The sequence below is a fragment of the Ambystoma mexicanum genome, chromosome 4q (assembly GCF_040938575.1).
Source record: "Ambystoma mexicanum isolate Mex_15411 chromosome 4q, UKY_AmexF1_1, whole genome shotgun sequence".
Classification (NCBI taxonomy): domain Eukaryota; kingdom Metazoa; phylum Chordata; class Amphibia; order Caudata; family Ambystomatidae; genus Ambystoma; species Ambystoma mexicanum.
The window spans coordinates 50,528,619-50,543,324 of NC_090928.1; the positions used below are offsets into that span (position 1 = coordinate 50,528,619).

The following is a 14,706-nucleotide window of genomic DNA, read 5'->3' on the forward strand; positions in this document are numbered from 1 at the left end:
AGGGAAGAAGAGCCACGGGCCATACTGCAGTGATTTAGCTTGGGGTCCTCATTACACGCTGCGTCTTTCTTCCGGGTAGCCTTAGGGGCTCCCAGACATAAGTTAAGTACTTGTATGCCTGTTATGATCCTGCTATAAGCTGCTCAGTAGGCGTACCGATTGCTAACAAACATTCCTGTTAAGCCCCCTGTTTTATGTTGCGTTATGTGGGCTACCCAGTACTGGTTACGTTATCCCTAGAACTACGGCATTAGGATTTGTGAAGTGTACGTCTTCCAAGGGGAAGAGCGTGCGCAGGATTGCCAATGCAGAACTTTAAATATCAGGGGTGATGATTTTCAAAGCAGGGAAAACAAGTCCACTGCTACCATATAGCCACGTGTGATGAGATAACATGTGTCATTCTAGCTCAGCGAGGTAGGGCAAAGAATGGTATTGATTTAAGAAGTGATGTTATGTTCCTCTCCTCACTGTTTATGTTTGCTCATGCTTGCCCGAAGGGCTATGTGTTTTGTCACTTCATTTCCCCACCCTATCCACAACCTCTCCCTAATTCCTCTTCCCTCCACTGGCTGCCACATGGTTACCTGTGTTTTAAAATGAGGTGCCTGTGCCAACCACAGTGGGAGGGTCGAATTCATTCGGCTTCTGTGGTTCGGGGGAGAGTGTCGAAAACTCTTGCCTTGCAAGTAGTATTTTTTGACAGTTGTGGTCTACTTGGACGACATCCTCGTCTTCTCTACACTGCAGGAACACAGAAGACATGTTCGAGAGGTCCTCCAGCATCTGTGCTACCATCAATTGCTTGCCAAGCCCGAAAAATGCTGCTTTGAGGTTCCCTCAGTTGCTTATCTTGGTTACATTCTCTCCGAAAATGGGATTCAAATGGACCAAAAGAAAGTAAAGGCAGTTTTGGACTGGCAAGAACCCCGTAATGTTAAGGATATTCAATGCTTCCTGTGCCTGGCTAATTTTTACAGGCGGTCTATCCCTGGGTTCTCAGAGAAAGTTCTACCTATTACCTCTTTACTAAAGAAAGGGGTCAAGTTTGAATGGACCAAAGAAGCAGATGCCTCATTTTGCACCTTAAATTCACTACATCTCCCATACTAGCCCAACCAAATCAGTCCATACCCTTTATAGTGGAAACAGATGCCTCAGAGGTAGCCCTGGGAGCAGTCTTGTTACAAGCATCTCTTGATGGTTTGGAACACCCTGTTGCCTATTATTCACAGACACTCATGCCCAGTGAGCACAACTATTCCGTCCTTGAGAAGGAGCTGCTCGCAATAAGACAAGCCTTTTTAGAATGGAGGCATCTACTTCAACGAGCTGCTCATCGTTTTTTGGTTCGCACAGATCACAGCAATCTTAGAATCCTACAACAAATGGAATGCAAGACCTCTCGCAATGCCCGTTGGGCGTATTCTTTTTCTCAATTTGACTTTAACATATCTTACCTCCCAGGGAAGGAGAATACCCTTGCTGATGCCCTTTCTCGTAGCATGGGTGTTACTTCTGGGGAATCTGACTGTCATGAGAAGTTGTTGTCTGGCAAGAGAATCTTAGCCACAGTGAATACCTTCCTTCAAGAGGTTAAGGTAGGCTCTACAAGGGTAGCCATCAAACATCCCCTACAAAAGATCGGCGGACTGTATTTCAAAAACCAGGTGTTGTTTTTGCCTTCCCCGGAGCTCCAAATCCGAGTCATGTCCTGGTGCCATGAATTACCCTTGGCTGGAAATAAGGGTCAGAAGACAACCTTGGATTTGGTATCTCAAAACGTTTGGTGGCCTACTTTATACAAGGATGTTCAGACGTATGTTAAGACCTGTCCTTTTTGTGCCACAGGCAAATACTCTACCGCCAAGCCTACAGGTCTATTGCAACAAGAAGACCTACCTTTGAAACCATGGAACCATGTGTCAACGGATTTCATTGTGGAACTCCCCCCTTTGCAAGGTTATACAGCAGTGATGGTCACAGTGGATTCCTTCAGCAAGCTGACTCATTTCTCATGACTTCACGGTATCCCTACTGCACCCGAAACAGCCAAGGTGTTTCTCTGGGATATCATCCACCTACATGGTATTCCACTCACAGTGGTTTAGGATAGAGGTTCCCAATTCACTTCTTCCTTCTGGTCTTCCTTGTGCAAACAACTTAGAATGCAAAGGGCCCTCTTGTCTGGATACCACCTCCAGAGCAACGGGCAGACAGAGCGTCTAAACACACCCTCGAACAGTACGTAAGTTGTTTTTGTAATCAGACACAAGACGACTGGGCTGAGTACCTCCCTATGGCAGAATTTGCTTATAACAACGCTAAACATTACGCCATAGGGATAAGTCCTTTTTTGCACATATAGTTACAACCCTTGTCATTGCCAGTGGTATTGTCCACATCAATCAAGACTCCGGCAATAGACCAACTGCTATCTAATCTTCAAGAGACCCAAAAGACAGCCCTACTGTCGCTAGAAAATAGCAAGAAGAACTATAAGAACCAAGCCGACAAGAAGAGAAGTGAGAATCCCATGTGGAAGCAAGGAACCACGGTCTGGCTGTCCACTTAATTCTTGCCCAGATGGGTTTACTCTGGGAAATTTGCTCCAAGGTTTCTCGGGCCCTTACCATAATTTCCAAAGTCAATCCAGTGGCGTTCCGTCTTCAGCTCCCATCTAGCCTAAGAAGAATTCACCCGGTTTTTCACTCCTCGCTTCTTAAGGAATACCGCACCGATCCTTATCTGCACAGGATACCCCGGCTTAGGAACCTAATGCCTCCAAAAACTAAGGAGTACGAAGTATCAAGACTCATAGAGTCCAGGTACAGAAACGGAACCCTCCAGTATCTAGTTCATTGGAAGGGATATTCGGAAGCAGAGAGAACCTAGTAACCCAAGAGGCACCTCAGAGCCCCTCGACTGATTAGATTGTTCCATCAATTACATCCTGGCAAGCCAGGGGGGCCACCGAGGAGAAGGGGTCATACTGTCACACTTCGCACTTGGAAGAGGTGGCAGCAATGGCGGTTCCTCTAATGCCTGTCATGCCATTCACATTTTACTAGACGCGGTCTAGTTGTTGCTTTGAAGATGGCTGCCGCCGTATATATTTCTCTGTTCGGCGCGGTGCGTTGCAACCTCAGTGTTTCCTTGCTCAGGTTAGACACTTATGTCTCTTGTCCCGTTTTTCATCTCTTGTCTCCATTGTACCCCGTGCCTCGGTGCTTTCACTGTCTGTGCCGCTTGTTATCCCATTCTCGATTGGGCACGTTTTCTCTCTCTCTCTCTCTCTCTCTCTCTCTCTCTCTCTCTCTCGCTCTCTCTCTCTCTCTCTCTCTCTCTCTCTCTCTCCCTGCCTTTCCCTGCCTGGGGCTCAGTGTTGGTACAGCTGGTTTCCCTTTCCCCTGCTCGGCTCGATTCTCACATCTCCGGCTCTGTTACGCAGTGTTCCTCCAGCGGACACAGCATTTCCCTCATACCCCGCCAGAGGACACTTCATTCTCCTGCTTAGCTGCGCTGTGCCTGCCCAGCAGACACAGCATTTCCCTGATTAGCTGCGCTGTTACCTTACCTACAGATACTGCATTCTCCAACTGAGCGGCGCAATGACCCTCTCAGCGGACATTGTTCTCAACACTTATCCGCTGACGCTGCCTTGGGAAACCACACTTTGGAAACAACCACCACAGTGTTTTTTAAACCGACAGGCTTTTTCCCGGAAAGCGGCGTGCTCCCCGGGGATCCTCTTGACTGGGGATTCATTACCTGGTCATGGTGGCCTCCGGGGGAGCACGTCCTTACCTCTTCGAAAAGAAGGACCACAAGGCAGAGAAACCCAAGAAGACGGGCAAGAAGAAGTGCAAGACCTCCGAAAGCACAACTGAGGATTCAGGTGAGGTTAAAGAGAGGGGGAGGACACTCATACAAATGAGACCTGCACACCTGAGTCGCTCAACACCGCAGCATTGTCCTGCGAGGGCTTTGACGCAGAGGGTCTGCGCCTCGGTTCTTATGGGTGCAGAAGCATGGACGTAATGAAGCATGCTATGTATCGTCGGGCAGCGTCTCCTGCGCACCTGCGTCGCTAAACACCACGGCCTTGTCCTGCAGGGATTATAATGTCTCCTTGTTCGATATCTCTCTTTAGGCAAGTTGTATCCCCTTTGCTTAATTATTGCCTTCTCTTGGCTTGGGCAATGCGGTTACAATGTTCTCCTATTCACCCTCTCCCGTTTGGGATCTTGCATTCACTTTGCTCACTGATTGTCCCCTTTTGGCTTTGGCAATGCGGGTTACAATACTTAAGCATTCAACCTCTCCTAAGAGGAGAGTTGCACCCAGTTTTTGTGGCAAATTAAAGGTTTGGTTTTCACAATATATATTCTTACACAGAGGTCTACATCGGAGCGTGCCGGGATCACCTGTGTCAGGCCAACTCACTGGTCTTTCGTGGCATCTTCTCCTAACTCGTTGCATCTGTTTCTTCACTCGTCGGGACTTCCCTGGCATTTGACAGCTCCGGTCAGCCGTCTGCTGCTCCGCACGTTCTGTCAATGGAGCTTCCCCTGCTCTGCATGCGCTCTGGTGAAAACCTCACCGAGGGGCGAGAAGCAGGACACAGAGAGCTTCTCTCTCCCTCTGGACAGCCGGGCCCAACACTGCTTCCCGCTGCACGTCCCCTGCAACTTCCAGGAGCTCCAACGTTCTTTGTACAGCGTACAATGGCGGCTCCCACTCTGTTTTCTCCTGCTGCTTCTGCTGCTCCGACTGCTTTTTCCACTGCTTCCTCCCAACCTGTACATGAAAGGCCTTTAAATGTATTAAAGCATCTGCTCAGGGGCGGGTCATTAGAACAACTAGACTGCCCAGTACGGTTTAGTAACTGTGTGCCACTCTTTCTTGTCTCAGTACTAAGAGATTTATGGGACTTGAAGTCCATAATGTTCTTAGTTGTTTTAAGATCATCTAATCCACTCTGTTTGAGTGGTTTATAGGATTTTTTTTAAGGGAAGATTTTAAAGGAGGTAATGGTTTTCTCTTAGGTTTATTCAAACTCATGTTTGCTTGTTTGTTTGTTTATTGATTTTATATGGCACGCCATATCCAGAGGTAACAGGGCGCAACAGAGAACAGGAAAATAAGATTACATAAAAGCTTAGTTACAGGATAAGGCACAATTTGAGTATTCAACAGAACATTACATTTCGTCGAATCAGGTTAAAAGATTTACATATATACAGACAGTAAATTATATTTAGGCAGTTCAGTTAAGGATTTACATATATACAGACAGTAAATTATATTTAGGCAGTTCAGTTAAGGAATGTACATATATACAGTCGGGTTTGATAGGGTCTGTTAGTGTAAGAGGGGCAAGGTTTAGTCATAGGGGTCATTTGAGCGTAGCCAGGTGAGAGTGTTCCACCTTAAAATGTAGTAGGATTGGTCTGTTCTGATGTTGAGTGGGAGAGCATTCCAATGTTGGGGTGCCTTGACTGGGAAGCTGCTGCCACCCGTTTCTAAAGGTATAATAAGGGTAGTTATATTAACTCCTTGGTCCCTATATACATCGGGTTCATGTTTACAAAAAAGGGTCTCATATTTGGCACCTTGGGTAAGTCTGGATAGGGAAGTACTACTATGATAACAGGCCATTAGATATTCAGGCATCAGGGAAACTTCAACCTCAGAAGGGTATAAATACTGTGTCTCTCTTGACAGAGTCACCACATTCACCTGATGGCCTTCTCCTACCATGTGATCCACCCATCTAATTGCCCCCCAAAACCTCTCTCCCACCCACCAGGTTAGGATCAGGTAGCACTGCCTTCTCCTGGCCACATGGCCCCTTCTCCCTCCTAACCCTCTACTTGCATAACTGTATTCTCCCCAGTCTCCCTTTCTGACGTTTCTATCCTTCTCTCCAAAGCCCATCCCATGGCTGCCCCATCTGACCCTGTCCCCTCCCTTCTTATTCCTAAAATCTTCCCTCTTCTTATTTCCTACCTAACCTCCTTCTTCAATACCTGCCTTTCCTCAGCCTCCTTCCCCTCTGCTTTCAAGCATGCCGCTATCATTCCGATTCTGAAGAAACCTACTGCTGATCCTCTGCTCACCTCTAACTTCCGCCCTATCTCACTTCTCCCTTTCCTCTCTAAACTTCTTCAGCGCCTTGCCTACTCGCAGCTCTCATCCTTTGTCACTAATCTCTCTCTCTCCTTCCCCACTATCAATCTGGATTTCGCCCCAATCACTCCCCTGAAACAGCCCTCACTTACATCCTTAACACCCTCCTCTCTGCCCGACACTCTAAGCAATCCTCTGTCCTTATTCTTCTTGATCTCTCGGCTGCCTTTGACACTGTTGATCACCCCCTTCTTCTCAACACTCTCTCCTCCTTTGGTTTCAAAGGCTCTGTACTCAACTGGCTATCCTCTTACCTCTCCTCCCTCTCTCTTACTGTTTCTTGAGGAGGCCCCTCCTCTCCCACCCACCCTCTTGAATACGGAGTTCCCCAAGGCTCGGTGCTTGGTCCTTTCCTATTCTCACTCTACACCTCCCTCTTTGCCCCTGTGATCACCTCTTTTGGCATCTCTCACTATTTCTATGCCGACGACACGCAGCTCTTTCTTTTCTTCTCTTCCTTCTCTCCTGACCTCCACCTTAAACTTTCCTCCTGTCTTATTGCTATTAAAAACTGGATGGCTTCTCGCTTTCTTTCCCTTAACTCTGACAAAACTGAAGTCGTTTTCTTCCCTTCCAACTCCCTTCCCCGCTCCCTTTCATTCATTTTCCTCCCTCTAATCTTGCTTTCTCTCCCCATGCTCGTAACCTACGCTTTCACTTCGACTCTTCTCTCACTTTTTCCCACCATATCTAACTCACCTCTCGTGCCTGTCGCTACCACCTCTTCAATATTCGCAAAGTTCGCCCCTCCCTTACTTTCCATGCTACTAAACTCTTAATCTCCTCCCTTATCTTTTCTCGCCTCTTCTACTGCTCCTCCTTACTTTTTGGTCTTCCCACTTCACATCTTGCCCCCCTCAAATCTATCTATCACTCTGCCATCCGTACCCTCTGTCTCCTCTCCCCCCGAGACCCCATCTCTGCTTCCCTATCCTCCATTGGCTGGCTCCCCTTTCACTCTCACTTTAAATTTCACTTTCTCTGCCTGGTCTTCAAATCTCTCCACAATCTTGCTCCCCCTTATCTCTCTTCCCTTCTCTCTTTCTACACTCCCTCTCGTCCCCTTTGTTCTGCTGACCACTTCCTCCTCACTGTTCCTCCCTCCCCTTGTGCCTCATCCCGTTTCCGCTCCTTCCAACTCCTGGCCCCCCTCCACTGGAACTCCTTACCTCTTTCCATCCGCTCTACTCCTACTTTTTCCTCTTTCCGCATGGCCCTTAAATCTCTCCTTCTCCATTCCCCGCCATGACACTGCCCCTCCTCTCACTCCCCCTCCCCCACCCTTTTCCTTCTTCCCCCCTTAGCCTCTCCCACCACTTTCCCCCACCCCATCCTCACCCCACCCCTTCCGTTCCCTCCTCCTCCTACCCTCACTTCCTCTTCCACCTAGCGCTCCCCCTCCTCTCCCCTCCACCTCTATCTAATTGCGCTACATACTGTTTTTGGTGACTGATTCAAGATTGTAATTTGCTTCTGTTGTTACTGTTTTTGTTATGTTAAATGTACCCTGTTGTTGTAAATGTGCAGCGCTTTGGTATAAAGCGCTATATAAGTCTAATAAATACAAATACAAATACATGGGAGGAGTATGAGCTACAGATTAATAATACCAAAACTGTTGCAATGGTCTGCCAACATACGATGGCTAAGAGAGTGAAACCCTTATTCACTTTGAATTATAATGCAGTTGATCCAGTCCCCGTGTTTAATTCCTGAGGTATACGCTTATCAAACAATAGACTGTGGAAAGAGCAAATAAAACCAAGCAAATGTATGCTGAGACAAAGGGCATGGCCAACTGCACAGCTTGTGTATAAGCTTGGAGGGTATGCCAAAGTACTTTCTGCTGCCCTTTGTGGCTCAGAGCTGGGGGCGAATTGGCCGCTACAAAGTTTGCAAATCACAGAGAGAAGGTTTTTTTTTAACTGCTAGCTTTCCCGATAACAGAACCTTCCATGCCTGCTTACTTAAAAGTAGCAGTACGCCCTATTATCTATATAGCAAGAATTCAGCTGTTTCTTTGTCTGGTGCGCTTAAACACTAGTGCCAATGGGACCCTTCCCAAAAAAGTATTCTGGTTTGTTGTTTCTGATATGAAGGGCAGTACATGGAAATAGGCGAAATGTATCAGCACTTGATCTCGCGCGTTTCTGGTTTGAATCAGAACGCATTAACAGTAAATCTCTGGAAACTGTCAGGACAGCCTTCAGCTACTGGGGACTTTCAGATCTTGTAGGTAAATCGTCGTGGGCATTAAAACCACTGCATACCTGCATATTAAAATAGTCTGGGGCTGTGAACAATAAATGAGCTGGTTAGATAAATCCGCTCATAGTTCTTTGATGAGCATGTCTAGACAAGATATTCTCTCTTTGGCTACTTTCACCTGTAAATGGGAGAAAGGAAGCACCACGCTCTGCCTGAATTGTCAAAATGTGGATGAAACAGCTGCACATTTTATGTTTTTCTACTCTCTATATCAGCCTTTAGGGCAAAACCGCTCAAAAAGGAGTTAAAGGCTAATGGATTGAGACAAACTGATGGTGCACTGAGGTTTCTCATAGTTTGTAATACTAAACAGCTATCCTTAGTTTTAACTAAGTAATAGTATACTTCATTTCAAATAAGGAAGTCTGTTTAATCAAAATGAGTTTAAGGTTGTCAATGTTGATGCTTTATTACCATAGGAATTGGGGCTTATGGAACGCTATGACATCTACTAAGCCACATTTTTAATTATTATATTTAAATAGGTATCAACTTGATTAAATTGACTGTTTAGATATGGGGCCTCATTACAAGTAGGGCAGTGCAGTAAAAAAATTGCAGTAATGGAGTGGTAGTTCTTTTAATGCTACATTACCGCACCACTGTAATACAATTTCGGCGGTGGAGTGTGGGATTTAACTCCAACAAAAAGATGGAGGTAAATCCGCTGCTTTACCACTGCAAATTGGCAGTGGTAATTCTGCCAAAATCCCAAATCCCCATGGAGACCTATGGACTCCAATTGATGGGGACTAATACTGCCTACCACCACTTGACCAGTTTGCAGTGACAGTAATACGGTTTGGTAGCAGATTTACCACTGAAATACCGCAAAACTTGTAACTAGGCCCATAGTTCTAACAATTTCTTTCAGAATTTTTGTTATATTTATTGTTTTTTAACTGTCTATACTTGTATAATTAGTTTGCATTTTGCAATTTAATGGCTATGAGCAAAATATAGAAGGATCGACGCTGACGTTTCCAAATAGTTTATCGCTAAAGAGACCAGGTATGATCACATGATTATATGACAATATCGTTTTTCTTTTTATAGTAATCTGTATTTGTTTTCAGGTTATTGACTTAAACATGCCAATGAAACGAATACGAGTGAAATTGATTTTAATTCTTCTGTTATTATATATTAACTACACTCTAATGACTGTCTATTCTAACAGGTCTTCTTTCTAAGTGTTTGTATATCGTACTGGTATATCTGAGATATGTAACATGTTCCTTATGTTTTGTAGTGCTTTTTTGGATTTCTATATGAAATAAAGTTATTCTGAATTCTCTCATTATCTTCCATTGAGTCGCTTTAAAATCCTATCTTAGTACAAGCAGTCATATTTCACCTCCGTGCATGGCAAATGTTTAGGGGACCATTGGCAAGGACTGTAAACAATAACCATATTTCCTAGAACCTTCTGTTTTCTGTGCACGAAAGACTGGCCCATAGTATGTTTGTCTGTCTACCGCAATGCCATGTTTGGATGGTTTTATCTATAAAACCGGGCATGGAAATAATACATTCAAGATGAGGAAAAGGCTAATTGTGCGCCCCATGTTGGTGATATGAGAATATAAAGCATCACTAGTCCCACAGGTGAGTATGTTGTGCTTACCTCTTTACAGTCTGAAGAGTTATACATTTACAAGCCTTATGAATGAAGGTGATCAATACAAACAAGACAATTTGCTCATTAGCTTCCATCTCCTGATTAGTTTCTTTGCTGTCTCGGTAAAGGCAGCCATATGTTATCTCCGTGCTTGGCGGCTATTATGATGTAATTGAAAATAATTGTGAACATAAGTGTCATTTTCCAGAATTGTCTCTTATTCTCACAGGAAAATTCTGCCTTTTAATTACTGTCTGTCCATATGTCACAGTTCCATGCTGAAATTGTTTCATGTGTTTGTAACAGGGCATGAGATAAATCCATTCAGCATGCAAGAGGAAGAAGAAACTAATAGTGTGACCCATATGAATGATATAAGAATAGAAAGGATCAGCACCCCCACAGGTGAGACTGTTGTGCTCAACTCTTTAGAGTCAGAAGAGTTATAGGTTTACAAGGTGTAATAAAATATACTGGGAAACAAACAAAACCAAACACAGGTTGGTTACTGGGAGATGTATTTAATGTTTTTTTTTTTTGTTGCACCAAACAAAAAAGTCAAAGTTACAAACCAAAATCGAAGTTTTTAGATATTCTACCCAATTGAGTACGAAGCAGGTTAACACCTCCTCTTCCGAAAAGGCGGTCCAACTGATGTGTCCCAACAGCATTGCATATGTTTTGACTTGCAAAACCCAGAATTTCTTGCAGGCACAACTAATCACAGGGCCTCCACTGGGTTTAGGAGCAGAATCCGAGCAAACTCCCTGTGTTAGAGAGGCTTCCCACTGACTTTCCACCTCAACATCTCGCTATATGCTCGTTCTTGAAGAGCTCTGTTACAGTTCCCTAGCCTGTTCCTCCTGCGTACTGGCTCACTATTCCACCTCGGTGACTCGCCATGTGCTTTTACCTCTTCCACCTCAGGTGAGTCTGCACTTGGCTCAGGGAGCTCCTCCTCTCTCCCTTACCCTTGTGGTCTTAACTTGACTTCTCCTCCTAGCTGTTTTTTAAGGATTTGTGGCTCCTCTTCTCCTCCTCTAATTAACACCCCTTCCTCTGCTTGTTTGAGGCATATAACTCTTCTTTTTTGCTCTTTCCTGCCACCTCTTCTCCTTTGTTGATGTTCCTCCAACCCTCCACGCCTCTTTTACTTCTTCTCCCATCCACCTCTCTACCTCTTCTTTCCTTTCTCCACTGTCCTCTTTCCAATCTGTAATCTGCTCTACAGTTCGATCTGGCCATTCTCTGAAGACTCATACTGCTGTACTCCTGGACTGCCCTTTTATACATTTTCATCTTGGCCTTCTCGCCCAGCTTCCATTAAGGACTCGCACATGTGAATGAATTGCTTTGCTAGCGTAGGATTGATCACTCATAATGGTGCAATTACTTGTGTGTGTGTGTGTGTACGGGTGTGTGAGATTGCAACAAATCTAGGTGACCAAGCAAGTTGCTGGTCCGCCATCTTGAATAGTTGAGTCCAGGCCACACGCAGAGACGCAGGGGCTCTGTGTCGGGTATGTGGATGTACAGCTTCTCCAATCATGGGTTTCTTGCACTGTGGTAAACTGATACAGGCTTTCTTAGTGTCTGGCTCCGATTGGGAGGTATCAGCGTTTGTTGACATCATTGTTCACTTTCCTAACCATGGGACCGGACAAGTCGGGACAGGCCAATTATTGTTACACATGTCTAGAGCACTTTTACAAAGGACATGTGTTGCAGTATTAATGTGTCCATCCCCTTCCTCCTACCTATGGTGTGCTGATGGTAGCCAGGGGATCCTCCACGTATCACACCCAATCCCAACACTAGTCTGCAGATGGCAAAACCAGACTTCCCACCCCCTTAGCTACCTAGCCAGCTACCGTAAAGGTCAGGCTGAGAACCTTGTTACAAAGGCATATAAAGGAACACATAGGTTTATCTATCAGCTGTGCTCATCCTTTGAGTGATCATCGTATTCGTATAGTCGTTTTTTATATTCTTTAAATCGGATTTGTACTTCAAAATGACCTCTCTTTAGGAGAAAACCATCTTCCTGTTTCTGAAATGTAATTCAGATCACATCAGTAAAACAGAGGCACATGAGAATGGATACGCATTGAAACATAGACGGTTGTCAGACGGATGCAGTGCATTTTGCCACTTGCATTGCGTAGGTAGTCGAAGATGGTCAATATGTGATATGAACCCTTGCATTGTCCTGCTTCTGGACTTCCAAAACTACAATGAGATCACATGCTTATCAATTAAAGATCTTGGCTCTCTTTGCCACCCCTGATTGGCTCTTCGCTTCATGACTACTACGCTTTAACACTTAGTAAACATGACAGCCTGGCCTCCATCCTACATGTGGGTCTCATAGGTTTGTGACAAAAGATGGTGTGAGTTAAAAGAAAGAGAATAGGGAAAAATAACGGAAAAATAAAAAGCACAAAAATAAAAGTATGGAATGATGAGCTGGAGGATGAATATATTTCTGAGAGTACATCGATATTTGCCTTGTTTGAACCAGTTTGTACCTGATATTTATTTCATTATTACGGGCGCTGCATGCACGTGTTCATTTGGTCCAGGGTATCGTGAGAGGACAAAAAGATAACATGAGGGAACAGAAAGGAGGAACGTGGCGTGGAAAACAGGAATTTCCATCTAAGTTTGCCTGGGTTCTATGTCATTACATTGTTTGATTAAATGTCGTTGGGGCCAGCAACATTTATTTTCTGATAACAGCCATACCAAACTATTCTAGGATTGGTATGATTGTATAAACAAACTCCAGCTCTAGAATATGTTAAAAAAAAACATTGATTCTCCAACAAAAGCAGAATGGTTGGGTTTCTGAACGGAATGAGCATTTCTGAATCATATTTGGGGAAATTTTGCATGGAGTGTGCAATGTTGAGGAAGTCCTTCTTCACTAGGGACCAGAATTTCCTTAGGTTTAATTGGTTCTGCCAAGTGGCAGAAGATCTGAGTGAGCACAGATGTTAATAGTGTGAGATGTGGTTCCATAAATTGACATGGGTTGGCACCTGAGGATCTTCTGTGTTAGTTCAAATGTTGGTAGAAGGAAAGCCTACAAAGCAATTTGAGTGTTGATGATACATGGTCAAATTTCTTTAGGTGAAATATGAGTTTAGCTCCTATGTTCCTGATCAATTTGACAGACCTGTGGTGCAGTATTCCTCTTATGAAGCTATACTGGATCTCAAACAAGGCACACAGGATGTTCAGTCATACGTTTCAGCTTTTCAGAGGTTGGCGGCAGATGCAGGATGGTCAGACTCCGACCAGCAGACATTGCTCAGGCGGGGACTCCACGATGACATAAGGAGCATCTCGCCAGAACCACCAGACCTGCAACGCTCCAGGATCTAGCTACTCTGGCTCTACAGATTGAGTTTCGCTTGTTGTAACACCACCTAGAGTGAAGAAAGTCCAGGTCAAATCTGTCTCCTACTCCCACGCCTCACCCACCACAGGAGTGGCCACCAGACGATGAACCTATGTAGATAGGTCTAGCCAGATGACCGCTTATACATGGGGTACGCAAGAGATGCAGAGAGCAAGGGCTCTGCATGTATTGCAGGTCTTCAAAGCACCTACTCAGAAACTGTCTTGAAGTTCCCCCGCGTCACTCGGGAAACGCTCCACCCTGATCTTAGACAGAGAAAAGATTGAGGTAGAAGACTCAAGACCCTGTAACAACACTCAACCACTGGAAGACAACCGACTCATGGTATTCCAGGTCACTTTGCAGGTTGGGTCCTCACACCCGTTAGAGGTATTGGCCATGCTGGATTGCGGGGCTGCAGGCAACTTCATAGACATCCATTGGGCTCAGAAACTCCACTTACCTTTGCATGAAAAGTAAAGTCTGATTCCAGTCGAAGAAGTAGATGGTACGCCCTTATCTTCAGGACCTATTGGACTGGAAACCGAAGCTATCAAAGTGTCTATGTTTTCCCACCAGGACGTCTTGATATTCGATGTCATTTGCGCAGCCCACTTCTCGGTGATCCTTTGCATGCCCTGGCTGCAGCGGCATAACCCTGACATCAATTGGACCAAGAACACCATACAGTTCAATTCACTCTACTGCGGCGAGCATTGTTTTTTGCAACCGTCCCAGCACCACAAGAGGGAACGAAGATCTCACTTTCCACTTCTGTAGTACAGACCATCCAATCTCAATATCAGGAGTTTTCCGAGGTCTTTGAGGATCTACTACCCCGTTCCTTGCCTCCTCACCGAACTGAAGACTGCCCTATCGAGTTGCTCCCTGATACCTCGGTACCTTTTGGCCAGATGTACCCACTATCCTTGCCCAAAAGAAGGGCACTTAAGGAGTATTTAGAAGCTAATCTTCAAAATGGACTCACCCGAGAATCAAGATTGTCGGCTGGTGCCTCGCGATTTTTCATCCCGAAGAAGGACACCCAAGAACTACATCCCTGTATAGATTTTCACGGTCTTAACTGTATCACGGTCAGTGCTCCAGATAAGATTTTGAAGTGGGAGTATTTTACGCATGATTTTTCAAATTATAGCGTAAATGCAATTTCAAGAGTGTAAAAATGAGTTTTCTCCTTTGCAAGAGAGTAAAACATATCCAA

General features: G+C 45.0%; 1 protein-coding gene across 2 annotated transcripts in view; it reads left to right on the forward strand.

The window, feature by feature from the left end:
* Positions 1 to 14,706, forward strand: part of LOC138467452 (uncharacterized) — a 665,424-nt gene that overhangs the window by 171,372 nt on the left and 479,346 nt on the right. For both annotated transcript variants that reach the window (XM_069607453.1, XM_069607454.1), the window contains one exon: positions 10,388 to 10,486. In XM_069607453.1, the coding sequence (XP_069463554.1) occupies positions 10,388 to 10,486 (99 nt within the window). The remainder of the gene's footprint in view (positions 1 to 10,387; positions 10,487 to 14,706) is intronic.